Source organism: Danio aesculapii, chromosome 12 (assembly GCF_903798145.1).
Source record: "Danio aesculapii chromosome 12, fDanAes4.1, whole genome shotgun sequence".
NCBI lineage: Eukaryota > Metazoa > Chordata > Actinopteri > Cypriniformes > Danionidae > Danio > Danio aesculapii.
The window spans coordinates 32,279,735-32,301,090 of record NC_079446.1 but is presented as its reverse complement, the minus strand read 5'-3'; the positions used below and the strand labels follow the sequence as shown (position 1 = coordinate 32,301,090).

Genomic DNA, 21,356 nt, shown 5'->3' with positions numbered 1-21,356 from the left:
CACGGGGATCACAGGACTGATCATGACGCAAAGATGACGATCACTGACAGAATGTGGGGATGTTCCTGTCGTTTTTCAGATTTTTGATACAATAACCTACGCTGCGACGTGGGATTCGCTGGCTATTTGCTATTAACGCAAGGAGCAGCAGAGACTATTATGTATGGGACTTTGTCAGACTTTGACAGTGACTTTGTCAGTAACTCTTGCAGTTCACATGGACCAGTTTCTTCTATCTCCAGAGCATAACATGTAAGTGTAATTAATATTGTTGCCTCGTTTTCTGTAGTTTGCAAAATATGGGTTTAATTGTGTGTTATAAGTTGTAATCGCCCTGCACGGCTTGTAATCATGTATCTATTATAGATCAGTGCTTGTATTGTCTCTCTTAGGCTAAACATTTATGGCTATTCACATATTGTGCCCAAAACCACAATGAAAACGTGACGCATGCTTCTTCTTTAACGATTTAAATGTGTTTCTGAACTTGCAATCCTCTGGCGTTCATCCTTGCTATGGCCACCATCAGCTGTTCCTCACACACGCAAAGATAAGTTGCAGTGGTTAATTTACAATTTACAATGCGTGGTTAATTCACAAAATAGTTCAACTCTTGCCACTGTGTGGATTAATACTGAATATGTGTCGTTGTTATTACTTGGGGTTAGCGTTAACAGTAGAGTAATATGCTGGTGTTTAACTGCATTGCTTTCTTGCATTCCTGCATTGGGCTCTCCACATACTCTCTGGCTGCAACTTCATAGCCGTGGTGGGCATTTCTCTCTATCTTGCGCTGAACGCAGTCAAAATCCGGACTCTTTAAGAAAGCTGGAAACCTGTATCCATAGTAGGAAAGGCCAATACACTATATCAGTGGTTACAGGTTTCCAGCTTTCCCTCAAGATATCTTCTTTTTTGTTTAACAGGAGAAGAAACTCCCCAGAAATGTAGATGACAACAGAATAATCATTTTTGGTGAAGCATTATTGCTGAAATAATTTGATTCATTATTTTGAGGTTAAAGAAGCTACATAATGTTGCTTTAACAACTAGTTGTTCAGTTTAGTTCTACACACTGTGTAAAATTTATCACTGGGACAATAAATTCCAGAAACAATTGCGATGCATTCTGAAAGATCTGAAAACAGCTGACGCGTAATGAGTTTTTGATTTGACTTATCGTCTCAACCCTAGTAAAATTTCTGTAAATGCATTTGTTACAATCTAATTTACTGTTAATCTGATTGCTGAATATGCTTGCCACTCTCATAAACAACTTAATTTAGCTACAGTGAGTATGTGGCCATTGTGTGATATACAAATGTTTTGCAATAAATTACCTTCAGTCGGTATTTCAGGTATTCATATCTATAGTAGATCTCAGTTAACTTGACAGCAGAGTACACTAACAATACATTATGCTCTTTATGGACATGTTTTTGAAAAGTTAATGTGTCGAGGTTCCAGACACGGAAATGAAGGAAGCCTCATCGCTCCAATGATCCATTCGAGTTAGCAATAGGTGAGCTGGAGACAATATCATCAGGAAACAGTTCAGTCTTATCCTCTCTGAATGAGGCTGCCTGGTCGGACACAGAGGCAAAGGAGAGGTGATCGTGATCTACGATATTAAGCTGGTCCTCTGTTTTTTGTTTCCTCAGGTAGAACATCTTCCTGAGCTTTTTCAGCTGCTGAAGCTCACAGAAGGTTTCCAGAACCACCAACATAGCGATCAAGCCCAATATCAGGTAGACTGTAAGTGAGAGAGACGGATAGAGTTAAAGAGAGTAATGTTGAGTTTTTGTTAGGGGGGAAATAAATAGTCAAATGCTAAGTTTGTAAGGTAACCTAAGCTAAAGTGCAAGCAAAATTAAAGAAGTTAGGTTCAAAGTTAATGATCATTTTAATTGACCTGACCGCGTACACTAGTGTCCAAATGAGTTATCCAGTTTATTATTCCAATAGATTAATTGCTTTTTATTGTAATAAAACTGCAAAATTATTCTGCTTTTACTGTATTTTCTATCAAAAATTAACATTGGTGAAAATAAGATCTCTCAGAAATATAAAAAACAATTCAACTAAATTCTCTGCATTTAGCATTTATAGTTATGCTTGAATATATATTTTTAAAATTTTATTCTGTAGTTACGATTAAAGTTTAATTAGTTATTTTTGTTTCACACTGTATTGTGTCTTTTCCTTTGTCCAGCCTTTAACTTTATTCTTGTCGAAATGTCCACGTATTCTTGCAACTTTTTGAGAGTTTCAGCTTGTAGGAGTGGCCTGCCTATTTATTTTGACTACTTTTGACTTTGTTTATGTTTAGGGAAAAAGGTAAGCTTCCTGTATTTTTCTTTAAAGACTTACAGGTTATTTAGATGATTTACTTTGCAGATTATTTTGTTTGTTTTTTGGCCAGTGGCCACCCTGAAGAGATGCTTATTTAAATTGCTACTTTTTTTTCTACAATAAATCTGTTCAATTACTCTCAACTGAGTGTCCAACCAAAGGGGATCTTTTGCATACGTTTTTTTTTTGTTTATTTCCCTTGGGAAATCCACCATCCACAACCTTATTTAATTTATTATGCTCATGTTGTTTTCCCCTAGACTTGGGGGGTAATATCTGTAAACTACTGATTGCATTTATTTCCAATTAAAAATAAACATGTTGTCATTTAAAGATTAGACATGTTTATATTCATTATAAAGTTTTAACATTAGAAAAGTTTAGAAATCAATATTTGGTGGAATAATCCTGATTTTCAACATTTGAGAATGTTTCTTTTTCTTGAAGAAAATAACAAAAGCACTCTGAATTAAATTATTTAAACTGAAAAAAAAATGTCAGACCTTACAAAATTAAATTCACACACACACACACATATACATACAAATGCACATACATGCACACACATACAGTGCTTAGCATATACAAGTACACGCCTCACAAAACCCTAATTTAAATTCATATTTTCTATAGGATGTTTTACAATATTATATTAGTGCATATACATTAGTTTAGTCAGTGCTAAAACCAAATCTGGAGCTTATCTAATAAAATAACTTACGATAACAGTCCAAAAACTAGTACACCCAAATGTATATGTTATAGAAAAATATTAAATATCATTTTCAAAAATAAAGAAACAAAAAGGATATAAAATTGTTGAAATTTTTTCCCCCAATATTTTGTATGAATTTAAATGTATTATCTTTCCATTTCTAAAGATGTTCTGTGACTAAAATATTATTTTCATAAATATATATGTAATAAATCTGTTTTGTTCAAATGCACCAAAATACATTACCCATATTCACTGAGAAATGGATAAAAATATTCATTTTCAAAATGGGGTGTACTCAATTATGCTGAGCACTGTATAATGTATGAATTTATCATTTAAATTCAGAGAAACTGAGATTGTGTCTTAAGTTTCCCATAGCTGTATAGCTCTGGACATCAGTAATAATACATCTGATTGTATACTTACAGGTAATGCCCAGTTTATAAAGTTCTCGGAACCTCTGATGGTAACCCTCTCCTGGCACATAGTCGCCTAAGCCAATGGTACTAAGAGAGATAAAGCAGAAATAGAAGGACTCCAGGAAGTTCCACTCCTCCTCCAGCACTGAGAAGATGATGGCAGGTATAAGGAAGAAGCAGGAGACAGTTATAATGGCCAGTAGTGTTGCGTGCATGGCGGCCAGCAGAGGTTTGGAGGTGCCCCAGCGCCGGTGCAGGAACTCTATGGGCCTGCGTGTGCTGAACTCCATGATCCTCTGGACCACCGCCGTCAAGAACAACAGAGTGAATGGGATTCCCACCACTGAGTAAATGATGCAGAAGGCCTTACCTCCGTCTGATAGAGGAACAGTGTGCCCATATCCTGGAAAATAAAAATATATATTAAGGTTATTTAAAGGGTTTCCTCTATATTGAGACAATCACATTTAGCAATTTACCCAAAATTAAATGCATGCTTAAAGGGATAATTTACATCAAAATGACAATTAACTTGTCAAATATTCACCCTCTAGAGCAGGGGTGCCCAAACTTTTTGGTATGAAGGGCCAAAAACCAACACTGTGGTTATAAAGGGGTGGTCAGGTCAGCAACAATACTCAGGTAGGCTGTGGTGATGACACAATGCTCAGTTGGTACTAATGGGTATAAAATGTGCCAAGAAAATATCCCCCACACCATTACACCACCACCAGCCTGACCAGTCAATACAAGGCAGGATGGATCCATGCTTTCATGTTGTTGACGCCAAATTCTGATCCTACCATCAGAATGTCACAGCAGAAATCGACACTCAGTCAAGGCAACAATTTTCCAATCTTCTATTGTCCAATTTTGGTGAGCCGGTGTGAATTGTAGCCTCAGTTTCCTGTTCTTAGCTGACAGGAGTGGCACCCAGTGTGATCTTCTGCTGCTGTAGCCCATCCGCTTCAAGGTTGGACATGTTGCGCATTCAGAAATGCTCTTCTGCATATCTCGGTTGTAACGAGTGGTTATTTGAGTTACTGTTGCCTTTCTATCAGCTTGAACCAGTCTGGCCATTCTCCTTCGACCTCTGGCATCAATAAGGCATTTGCTCCCACAGAACTGCCGCTCACTGGATATTTTCTTTTTTATGACCATTCTTTGTAAACCCTGGAGATGGTTGTACGTGAAAATCCCAGTAGATCAGCAGTTTCTGAAATACTCAGACCAGCCTGTCTGGCACCAACAACCATGCCACATTTAAAGTCACTTAAATGACCTTTCTTCCCCATCCTGAGGCTCAGTTTGAACTGCAGCAGATAGTCTTGACTAATTTGCAATAATGAGCAGTTGGACAGGTATACCTAATAAAGTATCCGGTGAGTGTATATCACAATATAGTACTCTGTAATTTCAACAAATAGTTTACATTTTGGAATTGTACAAATTATTTATTTTTTACATTTTAAAGTGTGTACCTAAAAATGTCCTCATTCATATATGATTTTTATTCACTTTTTAATAACTTCAGGGCAAAATTTGATTGTAGAAATATAAAATAAATATTAATGAAATAAACACTTTTCAAAAGTACTTAAATATTATAAAATTACAAGGCAACATACAATATTGCTAAATAAAACACAAAAATCTAAACACTACTTTCAAGATTGCAGCTTTCTCACCATGCTGTTATGCAGATTTCTACATCTCAATGTTGGCAAAATATTGCTTTCATAGAAATGATGAAAAAGTATTACCATAAACAATGTGCTTTGTGACACCACAAAATAAACAATAGAGAATAATATGAAAGAGTAGACTTTTTTTTTGTTAATATGATATATATCGTCACATTGTACAACCCTATTTGGAGGGCAATAAATTATGGCTGAATTTTAATTGTGCAGTAATCTATCCCTTTAATCATTTAATGAAAAGTCACCATGCAGGAATGTCAAGGGTGTTGCCCGTTGTAAAACCTAAATCCTGCTGGATTAAGTTGCATAATCCTTGGAAGCACTACACACACTGGCTGGATATCCTTCAGACACCCTTCAAATCACTCACAGTGGTTAATCACAAAACACACTCAATTAATTACAAAAGCACAAGGGCTCTATAGGGACTATGCATATGTGGGAATGCACTTGAATTGCCTTATAATAATAATACTTTCATTTTAGTTATGTTTTGCCTATATCAGTGGTTGTCAACCCGGAATAAAATGGGTTAAAACAATTTTAAAACAACATAAAATCTTGTTTGAATAAAAAAGATAAAAAGGTTATGTAAAATTAGCCTATTATGGAAAACAGCTCATTTTGATGATGTGAGACTTTTTCTTAAGAGTGATTCATAGACCTGGAAAAGTCAAAATAATTATTAAAGTTTATTATTAATAATAATAACAACAATTATTATTATTATTATTATTATCATCATTATTATTTTATTTTTAAAAAAGCTCTAAAGATTTTATTGGGTATAAACAGCTTTTTATCATTATTTTAAAAAAAATATTATATATACAGAACAATTATGACAAACAGAAAATTGCGTATAGGACCAAATGTTTTTTTTTTTAATTGTGATTCCTAGATCTGTACAAGTCATGTAAATTATTAAAATTAGGAATTATAAAAATACACCACCCACCATATTTTAGGTATGCTTATGAGAACGAGTTTAATGTTGATATTTTAACATTGATATTTTGAATATTAACTCAATTACAATTACACTGTTAGTCACTTAACAAAATGTGATTTTTGTTTTTTTTTAATACTGTTCACAAAATAATGAAGCCAATTAGAGCAACATGGTCCACGTAGAATAACAGTATCATTACATTTAAGTGTTATTAGTTTCTTACTGTAAAATATTTAATTAATAAATAAATACCAAGAGTATATGACAATATACAATTTGTTTGAAGTCTTTTTTTTTTACCTTGCCCAGTTAGCAGGATATGCAAGTACTTTCTTCACCTCACTTTTATTTCCTGTATTTAGTACAAGTGCTTTATTGTATCTTACAACTGCTAACAAACAGACCATAAAGCTTTGTTGACTTATAACTCTTTATGGAGGGAGGGAGCTCTTTGTTTAAATGCAGCTCTCTTTACTAAAGTTATATCCTTGTTTAAAGCACATTTAGAGCTTGTGCAAATATAAAATAATGTTGCCTTTGTTCTGGTATATAACAAGACTATCCAAGCTTGTCGTCCGTATGCTGAACGGATGCTTTAACCGGAGGTCTCAGAGAGGACAGATCGACCTCGCAGATGACATCATCACACACTGACCCCTTGTCATTGGTCTTGTGTAAATGATTGTAGACTTACTGATGACACGTTATAAGATAGCCTATATCATATAAATCAACAACTGGGCTAATATGCAAAGCCTATATCGTGCATTGTATGCTGTTTAACACTCAAGATTTAAAGAAAGTGTGTTCTTCTTACCTGTCGTGGAAAGCACAGTGCTGGCGAAGAATAACGCTGAAGTGAAATCCCAGTTCCAGTTACTGGAGGCATTATTGAGAACCGACACACCGTAATTACTCGCTTCTAAGGCTTTGATCAGAAACTCCTCCAGTCTGTCATTGGACAGACATTCGTTGTCCTCCAGAAACTGCTGTTTCACTGTCCGAAGCTCCTGTCGAAGCTGCTCTTCATACGGCAGCTCCACTGCGGAAAACACCAAAGCCCCGAAGATGAGGTATAAAACATACGCCAGCACCAAAACTAAGAAATACCACGTAGACCTGTAACCGTCTATGACACGCATACACGAACTTCCCGACAGACACTGAAGCATTGTCTCTGCTGGAAAAAGATAGGTGGGATAATTAAGACAGGTAGCCAACAGAAAAACACTTGTTTGTTATAAACAAACGTGAGCAAACACTCTTAGAGCTGTCTTTGAGTTATAATTTCCTGTTCGTCTTCTGCCTGTATTGCGGAGCTGATGTGACAGAGACGATATCGAGCCGCGTTTTTACTAATCGTACTATGGCAAGGGTGTTTACATATTCATGAGTTAAAAACGCAACGTCTACGTTACCTAATTCATATTCACGAGTCCATCAGTCGACATTGGACGTTTGTCGGTGAGCGTCAGTATTACTAATTTAATATTCATGAGATGTCCTTCGCCGTAGTATGATTCGTATTTTGCGTCAAATACATGACGCCTCGTTCCTCCACGCCTCACCTTACGCAGGTTAGCTCTATTCATCGTATTTATCACAGCAGGCGCACCCATTTGCGTTCAGAGGACAGATAGCGAAGAGGCTGTCTTAAAGAGGCGATACTGTACGTGAAGTTCCATTATAGTCAGCAACTATTGTGTTACCTGGAAAAGCAGGTTTGACCAGGTGTGTACTGGATGGTCTCATGGAAAAACAAAAGCGGACTCAAACGAGTGTTACTAGACCACCCTGTTTCTGTATCCAAAAGCTTTTATTTGTAGCCATATCTCTGTATAGCCAACATCATATGTGGGTTTAAGTTGTGAGGAGGCTTAAGTAGACTTTTCCAGTCTATCATCTGATCAATGTGTAAATTAAGCTGGAGTACAAAAGTACCATATAAATGGTACAAACAACTAAATTTAAAAGTCATTAATGATACTGTTTAGGGAAGAGAGGGGCACAAAGTAACACTTTTTGGTTGTGGCCAAATAATGAACAAAGTAATGAGGTTAGACAAACCATATTTTGACAACACACAAGCCTCTCCTACAAATGAGCACTGGTTATACGATTGCTGGACCTATGGTTTCTGTGCAGTATTGCTAAAAGTGCCAGGAATAAAAATGTTACTATTTACCCCACCTGCGGGGCAAGGTATAACAGACAGAGGGTTAGTTGTAACGTGCTGAAAAAGTCAGATTTCACACAATTATTTTTGAATTCAGTTTACTTTAAATAATTAAACTCATTTTTTAATGCTATATAGCCCAGCATTTATTTGCATTATTAGCAATGAAATATTTTTTTCTATTAAAAATAATATTTTCTATTAAAAACATTTTTTATATAAAAAGTTCTCAACATTAGACTAAAAAATTCAACAATTATTTAGTTTGATAAATTGGTGTCCAACAGTGTGTGGCTTATTTGTAACACCCTGTTACAACTAACCCCGCTGTATCATGTTTTCCTCAAAACTACCTAGCAGTCACTGTGTGTTTTATACACTTTTCAAAATGGTTCCATCTTTTAGCCTAGAAGACGGTAATCACAACAATACAAGATTTTATTTACATACTTAAACAAATATCAAGTATAATAGAAAATACTTTTATGCTGCAAAAATGGTTTCTCCTGTGTTTCTCATCCAAATTTTGCCAAACTTTTTCAATAATTGGCAGATAGACGTCTGCTGACACTGTGGTGAAAATCTCAGAAGCATGCCATGGTTAACCCTGAGCAAATACCTAAAAATGCTGTGTTACATTTTACCTCGTGACACTTTGTGCCCCGCGCTCCCCTAAACTTAAAAATCTGGAAAAAAGTTTGACTCTGAAATTAACCATTGAGTATACTTTCAAATTATTTATTTAAACCATCACAGCAACTTAATAAATCATGAACATTCTAGAAAGATTATAATTTTAACTGAATAACAGAAATTGGGCCTTTAACCACAAGTAGATATTTTTATGACTTTTTGGGCAATATATGGAATAGTTTGCATTAAAAGAAGAGTTCACCAAAAAAAAATAAACATTTACTCACTTTTTACCTTTATAAGTTTCTTCTGTTGAACACAAAAAAAGATATTTCGAAGAAAGTTGAAATCCTGTAACCGTTGACTTGCACAGTAGGAAAAACAAATACTATGGAAGTCAATGGTTACAGGTTTCCAGCTTTCTTCGAAATATCTTCTTTTGTGTTCAACAGAAGAAAGCATACCTGCAAACATTTGTCTCTTAAAATCCGTGAGATGGAGGGTGGGGGGGGGATGTGTCTGTGTCCAATGCTGTTCAATGAGTCTGGGAAATGGGAAATGGGTCTGAAATACAGGAGACTCCCAGGAAAAACAGAACTGTTGGCAGGTAGAAGGTAGCTCAAACAAGTTTGGAACAAGTGAAGGGAGCGTAAACAATGACAGGATTTTAATTTTTGAGTGAACTACCGCTTTAACCACATTAGGAATAAATGTATAATGGTAAAGGGGCTTTCTAGTCATGGCAGTATAAATTAAGAATTACTTAAAATAAATTGGCACAATTCATTAATTTTCTTTTCGGATTTATTAATCTGGGGTTGCCACAGCAGAATGAACCGCCAACCTATCCAGCATATGTTTTACGCAGCGGATACCCTTCTAGCTGCAACTCTCATTCACACACATACACAAACACGGGAAGAACATGCAGATTCCACACAGAAATGCCAACTAACCCAGCCGAGGCTCAAACCAGCGACCTTCTTACTGTGAGGCCCACTGCGCTTCCGTGCCCCGAATTAGCACAATAATTACAGTAATTAAATATTAAAGATCTGCCTCTTTTTGATAAGTGAATCTCTTAAAAATTGAAAAAAATGTGTAAACTCAGTGTCAAAGTGGCACTCCACCCAGTTTAGCAGGCATTACACAGCAAGAGATGATAATCTCAGTAAACATGCCTTTGCTCATTCTGCAGGTAAAACAATAGCATCAGCTAATACAGCTGAGATCATCAGACTGCTCACAAATTCAGTGGCATACACAGACTCGGTCCTCGTTGTATTTTACACATTTCTGATAGATATTTCATAGTCATTTTAGTGGCTGTTTTTAGTGCCAGATGAGTGGACAGCTTATAGTGGTAGCTATTACTTCCTCATGCATCTTTTGCTGCATCACTATGACAGTACACTTCATTCTTCATACTGAACACAAGTCAACCTGAGAGAGCCTTTTTATTTTCCGCTCTGCTCCTTTGGGTTATTTCTGGATGATCGAGTGAAATGTGAGACCTCTGGCCAGACCTGAGGGCCAGTAGTCAAGGTTGTTGCTGTCACACACACAGGCGTGGACAACTTGCACACTGAGCCAGTGTTATTGAGACAGTGTTACTGTTATACTAACGACATGTTAAAACTAATCTAATGTGACAATTACTGACATAAATGTCACTGATAATAAGATGAATTTAAACTTTTATTCTAGAGGACAAAATACCAGATATCCACTATGTTGTTTGAAATAAGCTATTAATTCTGGATGAAAGACAGATGTGAAAATCGTAAAAATTTCACAGAATTTGTAGTTTAAAAGGAAGAGGAAAAGAAAACGGGAGTTTTTTTTTAAAAGATCAACTTTTTACTTTAAAAAAGCTAAATGTGTATGTTAATATGAAGAGTTCATATCTAAAAGCCTTTAAGTGCCATCTGAAATTTTCTTCTAAATCAGCATTTTTTTCTCCGGTTCCTGTTTATGTTCAGTAATTCCACTTTTATGCCAATAAACATATAAATTCCTTTTATTGCCTTTCATGTGAAATAACTGAACATAAACATAAATGGCTAAGAAAAATGCTCATTTTAGAAAAACTAAATTCAGGTGCCACTTAGAGGCTTTTGCATATGAACTCCCTTGTTTTGTTTGTTTTTAATGCATACGGGAGTTTTCACATAGAATGTGTTTTCCCATTCCATGACCCTATCCCATTATTTTTCTATTTAAACCATAAGCAAAACACCATATATTTTTTCTTTTTTTACTATATATAGTAGTTTTATGCTATTGTAAAAATGTAAAAAATGTAAAAATGTAAAAAAAAAAAAATTCTAAAGTCAGAATTCCGAGTTATAAAGTCATAATTCCGAGTTATAAAGTCAGAATTCCGAGTTAAAAAGTCATAATTCCGAATTAGAAAGTCAGAATTCCGAGTTAGAAAGTCATAACTTCGAGTTATTAAGTCGCAATTCCGAGTATCTAAGCCAGAATTCTGAGGTAGAAAGTCAGAACTCCCAGTTAGAAAGTCAGAATTCCGAGTTAGAAAGTCGCAATTCCGAGTATTTAAGTCAGAATTCTGAGTTATAAAGTCAGAATTCTGAGTTATAAAGTCAGAATTCCGAGTTAGAAAGTTAGAATTCAGAGTTATAAAGTCACAATTCCGAGTGTTTGAGTCAGAATTCCGAGTTTTTAAGTCAGAGTTGCGAGTATAAGTCAGAATTGATGAAGTGTCAAAGACTCTTTCTTTAGGTTCTCTGCTGATGATGTGGTATGGATTCGCAGCCCAGTTTTCCCAATAAAGGCCAGAGGACACAGTATTTGGTTGACACTTTTACTGAACTGAAATATGAACTAATACATCCCTTTTTGTTTTAGCCCTTTATGTCTATGTACGATACATATGTCTGCAGCTCAAAGTACACCACATGAGGGCACTCTAGCAATATTTTAAGTTTGATGAAGTTGGCATAGATAGATAACTACACATAGATTAGCAGGTTTCTAGTAAGGATTGGCATGTTTCTTACTAGGTAGTTGTTTAGGTGTTGCTAGGCAGTTGCTAAGGTGTTCTGAGTGGTTGCTCTGTGGTTGCTAAGGCATTGCTAGGGTGTTCCAGGTAGTTGTTGCTAGGTGCTTCCTACGATATTCTGAGTGGTTGCTAAGGCATTGCTAGGGAGCTCTATGTGGTTGCTAAGGTGTTGCAACAGTGTTCTGAGTGGTTTCCAAGGCGTTGCTAGGTGGTTGCTAGGCATGGGATGATAACAGTTTTCAAGCTATATCGCGGTTTGGAAAAGTCAAGGTTTTAAAACCGTACAAATTTCTGCTATACCGTGCTAAGGTATGTGAACTATTTTTTATTTACAGTTTTTTTTAGGACAACAGTATCTCCAGCGGAAAAAATATCCGAAGATGTCATTTTAAATTGTAAAGAAATCTGTGTTTTTGAAATAAAATAAAGACAACAGAAATCAATGATTCATTTGAATTATTTAGCCCGACATTTTTAGCTACTGCTGCAAAATACTTTTAATGCTTCTCAAAATAAAATATATTGTGTTCAAATGGGAAAGAAGTTTTTGTTTTTTACCTAGACATTTAAAAAGAATATATTTTAGAGCAGTAATCACAATACCGCAAAACCGTGATATTTTTATCCAAGGTTATCATACCGTCAGAATTTTTTCATACCGGCCCATGCCTACTGGCTGCTAAGGTGTTCTGAGTGGTTGCTAGGTCGTTGCAAAGGTGTTGCTAGATGGTTGCTAGGGTGTTCTGAGTGGTTGCTAAGTAGCTGCTAAGGCATTGCTAGGTGGTTGCTAAGATGTTGCTAGATGGTTGCTAGGGTGTTCTGAGTGGTTGCTCAGCGGTTGTTAAGACATTGCTAGGTGGTTGCTAAGATGTTGCTAGGTGGTTGCTCGGGTGTTCTGAGTGGTTGCTAGGCAGTTGCTATGGTGTTCTGAGTGGTTGCCAAGGCGCTGCCAGGCGATTGCTAGGTGTGTTGTTAGTATTTCCAATGTAAAGTCAATGGCAGTTTTTTTACAAGGGAAGTATATAGGACAGTTGCTAAGATGCCGTAAGTGGTTGCTAAGGTGTGGCGAGTACGTTTAAAAGTCATCAGTGATTGGCAGATTGGTAGTCTGAGTGAATGCACATAACCGTAAGTCTGTATGACAGTCCGGCGCAGTTATGAGGTCATAAAGTTTGGTTCAATGTTAGGTCAATGGGACTTTTCTGAATTTTGCGGTTCAGTTTTTGGAAAACCGTAAGTCTGTCAGTTGGAAAAGATATAGCAACTTAATTCAGTGTGGTTTGGAGTTAGTTTGGTAGTTGTAGTATGAACTGTCTAGGAGGAGATGTATATAGAAATTAGTCTCAGAAGAAGAAGAAAACAGAAGAAGATGACGACGACGGAAGAATAATATGTTTTCTTAAGCCACCATAATAACAACAACAACAACAATAATATATTTTTCAAATAATTGGAAAAGAGAAAGAATTCAAAAACTAGTCCTGTTTGAACATCCCTTTAAACTACAGAATATGTAGTGAACAGATGACAAAATCAAGATCTACACTGAGAAACATAACACCCTGCCAGATTTCAGACTGTGCAATAAAGGTTTTCAATGACTTGACCCAAGAAAAAGTTGCTTCTGATCTTTCTAGTTCTAAATATGTGCTTGCATCCTTTTTTGGAAACTCCCTTTGACCACTAGAGGGTACTGTGAATCCAAAAATCAGGTGGAAAATGACCTTACTTAAAAGTTTCCAAAGGTTTCAAAAGGTCAGATTCAGGCTGTTTATAAAACCTGCTCTGGTTATTCTCCAGAACTTGTTTATGAAAGCACAGCTAACTCTCACAGTCACCTGAACACTTATATTCACATTCCTCTACTATGAGAGGAGAAAGAAGTTTAACATGCCACATCTGTACAGTTATAGTCCTTTAAAGTGAGTCTAGAATGCTGTCAACTATACACCTGGCTATAATTTATCCTTCCCGTTTCACGACCCACAGATCTTTGATGTTCTGCTGCCTACTGTACTTCTCTGCCTGCTGTGATAAGTGTTATGTTTTAAACACTTGTGATTTCCACGTTTAATCACCTTAAATATAGAGGAAGTTGTTTGTTATGTGATTTGAATTGCTGGGTTGTGTACTTTCCGTTTTACGAGGCAACTATTAGCTTATCACCTACTGTTCAAGGCCATTTTCACATGCTTAGTGCTTTAAGTGCTATTTCCATTACTCATGTGCCTTGATTTTTCAGATCTCGTAAAGAACCATGATATTTCCCATGTCAAGGATGCAAAATGAAGATTAATCGATTTCTTTGTCGACACTTCTGCTGATCTACACCTGCACGTATAAATGCTTCAAAGCATTCCACCTTCATTTTAGTGCTTCACAGAAGCCCTTTTCTTTCAGTTGCTGGCTTACAAAACGGATGAAATTTTAATGCGCACATAGGGATTAAATGTCCTGTTTGCTGAAAACAAGAACTTCCCAAAAGTCCAACATGAGATTACTTCATAAATCAAAGGAGATCATGTTGTTAGTCTCCACCTAACCCTGTTTTTAGTCTATCATTTGTCTCATACATGGCACAGCTGTTTATATTATTCGCTGTAACCATGTCATTGCCTCTCAAACAGGAAGCAAACACGTGCAAATCTCCCCGGCCAGAGTCAACATTCAGTCTCAATGGTTGGCATGTGCATTTCTGCCTTCTGTTAGGGTTGTTTTTGACCATCCGCAGGCTGTTGACCGGTTCCCAGACTTATGTTGCAACAGTGCCGAAATTAAGATCAGGACAAATCTGACAGCTGGCCTCGGTTTGTCATCCTCTTGTGACGCATAGACAGGCTGATGCCATGTGCCCGCCAGGCAGCACCGCTCGTTAGCCGGGTTGCGTGATTTGGCAGGAGCTGCCACTCACTGTGTATGTTTTCAGCTGTGCTTTTTGGGGCACGTCATTGATTAGGGCCACATGCAGCATATATGTGCATGTGTTTTAGGTTGAAGCTTCCTGGCGGGACAAGTTCTGCAGTTGACTTTGGACATGTAGGCTGTAGTGCACACAAAAAAAAACAGACATTGCTGCCAGCATCTGGAAAAGACATCCCTGCCGGCAGGTCCACCCCACAGGGGCTCTTCCACTGGGTCTAGTCCATGCAGAGCTGAGATGAACACGCTGAGCTCTGTAGACTTCTCTGAAAATAAAGCCTGCATTACTTCTCTGATTTACACAATGGTGTAAAGTAACAAATTACAAATACTCAAACTATTGTAATTGAGTAGTTTTTCTCAGGAATTGTCATTTACTAAGTAGTTTTAAAAATGTGTACTTTTACTTTCCCTTGAGTACATTCTGATCCGGCACCTCATTTTACCAATCTCCCTCCATAATCGCACCCCTCGCCTGTCCGCTGTTCACTTTCACTATCATCCGCGACACCCCACTGCCATCCAACGCCCCGCATTCGGAACCGCATCTATTTTAAAAGAAGATAAGTGTCAAATCTAGATCTCAATATTTGCAGATGCGAAAAGCTCTTGGGTAGAAATATTCCTTACAAACATATTTTTGTCGCGTGTTAGCAGACCACTGTAATCCACACATGAGTCCAGCTGCGCTCTCATAGCGAGGAAATGAAAACAAAACTTTCGTTGCGGCATATTTATCATACACCTGGTGCAAGACATGTTTTCACGACGTGTTGCTATTTTCAGACCAACGTAACGCTAGTTTTCCCATTTTCCGCCACGTTGTTTAAGTAGCAAATCCATTTGTGCCACTTTGTGGACTTATGGGTGTTTTGGTCTAAAAAAGAGGTGTGTTAAGGTGCATTGCTGGCATGTTGCTATTTTGAGAAGCTAAAATAGACTAGGGATGGATGTAACGATTATAGATTTTGGTTGTACGATTACAGTCTGTGGAATAATCACGGTTTCACAGTTATCACGATTATTTCAAAACACTAGTAGTTTAGAAAATCACATGAAAACTCTTAGAATTTTAAGTGTTAATTGAATTTTAAAAAATTATAAATATAAAAATAAAAATATTAAATAAAAAAATTTATATAAGTGGAAAATAAAAATAAGTGAAAAAAGTTTTTGGCATTTTAACATAAGTAAAAATTTTACACTGAAAATACATGACAAAACAACGAATAAATAAATGAATGAATAAATAAAATAGTATTTATCTAATGTAAATCTAAGCTGCATATTAGCTAAATATTTCCCTTTTAAAGAGAGCAAATGTAGTCGAAGGCTGCTGAACTTCTGTCTGAAAGGCATTTTTGATCAACTATATTATAAAATTGTTTACGAACTTGTGCACTCAAAAGATGCAAAAAATGGCCCTTAGTTAATAGCTTTAGCCATAGTTAATCCAGTGTGCGTGCGTATTAGCCTCTGTGTACAAGCTCAGAACTTTAAACTAGCACACAGTTGGGATAACTTTGTTTAATTGCAGTGCAGAACCTCGGTGTTGAGATGCCTTTATGATTAACAGTGACAAATTAAATTGCCGTTAATAGCAAAATCGGTTAATTGTTTCAGCCCTAAAATAGACCGAGCAATAGACCTGCTGAAAGCGCATTAGTTATGTGCCTCACTTACACATTGCTCAAAACAGGCAGGGTATACAGCAATACGCACATATCTTTACAGATGAAAAAGAATTAAAGGATTAAAATATTTTAAAATATATTATTTTCTACATAAATATAATAACCAACGTCTCCATGCCTTCTTCACCTCGAGAGGCTTTTTTTTTGTGTATTCATGACAATTTGCTTATTATTTATTAAATGCATATTTATACTTGCTTTATTAAAAACAAGCTTAGATTTGTCTACCTGTCAGGTTTTGGACCATATGGGGCATAGCATGTGTATTTTGGATATAACAGTTTTTTTGACCACACTTCATTATTATTGCTCATTCATTCATTTGCTGGAAATTAGAACAGAATTTAGAAAAAGTTTTGAAACAAATCTTTGTGCTTAACAAACATAATTATGTAGGCTAATCAATGTTTGTGCGTACAAAACGTTTCCTTACCCACGAAAAAGAGAAAGTGAAAGGAAAGGCCAATTGAAGGAGGCTCATTCTTTATCCTCTTGCTGCAGATGCTGTTTAACTGTATTTCACTAGTGAAGCATTTAGTTTTTCCACTTACAGTACAAAGTCCACCATGTAAATAGTAAATGCGCCATGATGCGACGCAACTGACTCTTAAAGGGAATGGGAGATGAGACTCTAATTGGTTTATTCTCAAAAAACACCCATAACTCATTAAGAGAATAAGCTCAACCCTGTTAGACCATGCACCTGGGTGCAGAGCATATTTTTCCATCTTTAAAATAGCAAAAGTGGATTCGAACACGTCCTTAATACTTTTGCGCCCTGTGCTTTAAACTTTGCACCTATATCTTTACAACAAAGCCCTTATAAACAGAACACTGACGACACATGTCTCCAAATATTTCTTCTCCTTCCACTTGTTTCAATCACGGTTGGCAATACAACGTGGCGTCTCTCTGACATCTGAACATTGTAACAGGTAAAAACAGTCTTCGAAGCTATCATGCATATTAATGAAGTTGCACCTCATACACAATAGAGCACGCTGATTGGTTCGGACCAAGTCTATCTCTTGAATTAATTCTGAAAACTCAAAAAACGTCTCATTGTACAGGCCGATACAGACAACCTCCAATCTCCACGCTGGAATTCACACAAGGATCTAATTGCCGTGACGTAATTGCCGCTTCAAAATTTACTTTCAAACCAGAAGAATGAATTTGCTTAAAGTAACGCAAAACAACCAATTTTCACTTTCTTTGTGAAATATATGGGTCCTAATAGTGTTTTTAGGAGCGTTTTAGCGGACACATAAACATCTCACCCTTTAAAGTGGTACCAAACCTTTCATTTTTTCCATTTTCTGTTGAACACTAAAAAATATATCTTGAAAAGTGTTAGAAGTGGTTACATGGTAGGAAAAACAAATAAAATGGAGGTCAACTGTTACAGGTTTCCAACATAAAAAAATAACTTCTGTTTAGTTCAACCGAAAAAAAAGAAAAATCAAACAGTTTTGTGATAAGTGAAGGTTGAATAAACAATGACAGACTTTTTAGTTTTAGGTGACTATTCCTTTAAAATTCATTGCAGTTTTTTATAATGGAAAAAGGTTCTTTCATATTAGTAAAATATTCAATACACTGGATCTTTTAAAAACAGGTCACTTAAATGTTCTTTTAGAATCAAAAATGGTTATTCTATGGTTTCACTGCTAAACATTTAGAGCCTTGTTTTTAGAGATTGCCACACAGAAACTTGCCCATGAAGCGAGTACCTCTCCACATTTTGAGTCTGCTTAATGTAAACCTTTCCTAATTTAATCTGCCACCTTCCTTTATGACCTCAACACTATTTTTCGACTTTTGAGTGCAGAACTAATCAACTACACCTCTCAGACAGATGATTGGCATGGTACACACATACACACACACACACACAGAAATTTGAAAGTGGCTAGTGTTTGAAATGCGCTGAACTTCCTCCATGAGCTCATCTTATGGCCAGCATGTGGCAAAGTTAATATTCTCTTAATCTACCCTGAATCATACATCACCAGTTTGCCATGCCTCTGAACGTCAACTGAAAAGAAGCATCTGCAATGTGCTCTGAAAAAGCAATACCCGGTTTTGCGGTCCCTCCACTTTCAAAAGATTGAAACTGGCACCCTTCGCGCATTCATTCATCTTTATTTCCCTGCCAATAGTGAAGTCAGACTGGTGTCTTTGATTAAGTTGTTTGCACTGACATCAAACGCATTTAAAATGAGCGTGTTACCTTTGCAGATGACCTATACCTTTATGTGAATGAATGAAACAGACAGGGTTTTTCCCCATGTGGTTCCCTAATGTGTTGGGGAGCTCTTTGGAACAAGTGCTTTTATATCGCAATTAAACTCACTCTGTCCTCCAAAATAAAAAGTGGGGAATGGCATGTATTTTGACACAGAACCTTGATGAAGGCCTGTGTTGTTTAGATGCAAACATGAGAAAGCAATTTTGTACTATTTTAAACTTGTTCCCCCTTCTGGTTTGCCTGCCTGTCAGTAAAGTGTGATTAATGAAGGTAACTAATGATGGCCGGTCCCTGTTTCTTTGGTTTTTAAGAAGATGTTTAGACACATGAATTAGTTTAGACAGTTCTGGGTCAGGGGATTTGTTAAACCGAAATTACTGTTGGGATGCATGCATACTTTAGCTTAAAATAATGCCAACCGTACAGGACAAATAAGCATACGAGTAAGCCTGTGTAATTTAGCACAATAAATAACCATTGAGTTTGATTAGTGAGAGCTTTATCAGTGTTGTGACAGTTCAGTTCCTCTTGCTATATAGCTGTCTAAGAAACAAGCTGTTGTTTTTGGATGCAACATGATTTTCTAAACCAAAAGTGTCACATACTGGAGCAGACTATGCATGAAAGACATTTAGTCAGCTAAATGGTCATCAATTAGATATTTGGATACAGTGTTTCCTCTAGGACATTTTCCAGCTGTGGCGGCAGTCCTTTTCTACACAGATCTACTAACTAACTGTGGCATTATTTCAATGACAAATGTCGTGAGCGGCTAAACGCAGTAATACAAGTCGAAATCGCATTTATGTAATAGCCTACGAGCAATGTCTTTGCTTGCGCGCCGATTTCCTCTGCTCGTGCACAAAACTTCTTGCACGCCCCGTCAAATATACGCTGCTCAAGTGCAGATCTTCTTGTGCGCTCTCAAATAAATGCTGCTGAAGTGTGATTGAGTGCGTTTATGTAACAAGTATGTCTCCAACATTTATTAGATTTTACAGGAACATTTATGAATGTCTCCAATAGACCTACAGAGCGGTATTAATGCATCCTGAAGTAAAGCGAAACGGCTTTACGTTGTGTTTGCTGGCCTCACGCATCATGCACCTGCCAGTCAGCCAGTCAGTCAGTCAGCACATAACCTTAAATGGTTAAACAAATAACAAAGCACAGCACTACTATGGTTACAGAAAAGTTTGCGCTGTCATAATTCACTTATAATTATTTCACGTTTTAATACGTTTTGGTGTGATTATCACCTGCTATTAAAAAAAAAAACACGACTGAATGTTTTGAATGAGAAGCTGTAATGTAGCCGTGGTGGGATCAATTTTGGCGTGCGCCCCGTAATGGAAGAATGAATGCAGCGGAAACCATGGGATAATTGATTACCCCTGAAAAGCTTATGGGGTACTTTGAAAAAAGAAAAAAAAAAGATATTTTGAAAAACGTTCTCGGTCAAATATGAATACTGTAATTAAAGTAAGTAATCTGCCAAAATGCTATCTGTTAGCATAATATCTTTGAAACACAGTCCCTCCCATGCCATCCAAAGCCACGCCTACTGAAATCACAAACACGCACATTAAAGATGACAGAGACCTACTAGATCATATCATTCGCCAGTTAGAAAACTTTACAATGCTTTAAAATACTAGAATTTCAAACGAAAACTTATTTTATCTAGCACGTTTTCAGTAGTGTAGCAAGCAAAACTTGTCTTAATGTGCAATATTTCATGCACACAAGGATCGCTGGTCTTATTCTGTCTAGCGCTTTGTCTTAAAGCGACTACTGCATGCTTTAGTGGTTGGCTCGGGGAGTGCAGGAATTACACTTATTACTAAACCATACTTCCATGCTATTTCAGACCGAATATTCAGAGTAGCATGGTAAACTAAAACAGTATAGCGAGCGCGTCACAGGTTGTCTTTGTTTAAAAATGAATCGATGTGAATGTAAAACCAACCTTACCTCAGTTAAGCAGGTTAGGGGGAATAGTGATATTTACTGATGTTTTATTGTAAAACTAAATAAAATTCTACATTATCAATGCTGTAAAAGGTCCCTTATGAAACTGAAAATAGTCATATCAATCTTTTGCCGGGAGATTTCAGTGGCTGAACAACATATAACTCATTTGTGACAACAAAATAGTTTTAAAACAGAACATTACCTGTCTAAAAGAAATACTTCAGCCATAGTGTCATCCGTCCTCCAGTGTGCAAAAGTGACTCCAATATTGATTAAGGATTTTAAAAGGTTTTGATTCAGCATTTGTTTTTACTGGTCACTCTCTCTCTCGCGTGCACCTAAATGCGGCGCACATGCACACACAAATGACGAATCTGTGTGAACGGGTGCACAGATATACAAATCTACATTTGTTGACAGACAGTTACTTGTGAGAATTATGGGAATTATCAGCCCGACAATTTTTAATTGGATGAACATTTTTTTATTCTTATGCCTTACCCAGAATATAAAAATACATACGAATACATTTAGATCATT

General features: G+C 36.6%; 1 protein-coding gene across 1 annotated transcript; it reads right to left on the bottom strand.

Annotated features, from left to right (window-relative positions):
• Positions 1-481: 481 nt before the first annotated feature.
• On the bottom strand, positions 482-7,507 carry kcnk1a (potassium channel, subfamily K, member 1a). Its single transcript, XM_056469701.1, has 3 exons — positions 6,962-7,507; positions 3,497-3,892; positions 482-1,753 (listed from the first exon to the last, which is right to left on the bottom strand). Exons 1-3 carry the CDS (start codon positions 7,314-7,316, stop codon positions 1,488-1,490), a joined length of 1,017 nt encoding a protein of 338 aa, XP_056325676.1. The 5' UTR covers positions 7,317-7,507; the 3' UTR covers positions 482-1,487.
• Positions 7,508-21,356: the final 13,849 nt, after the last annotated feature.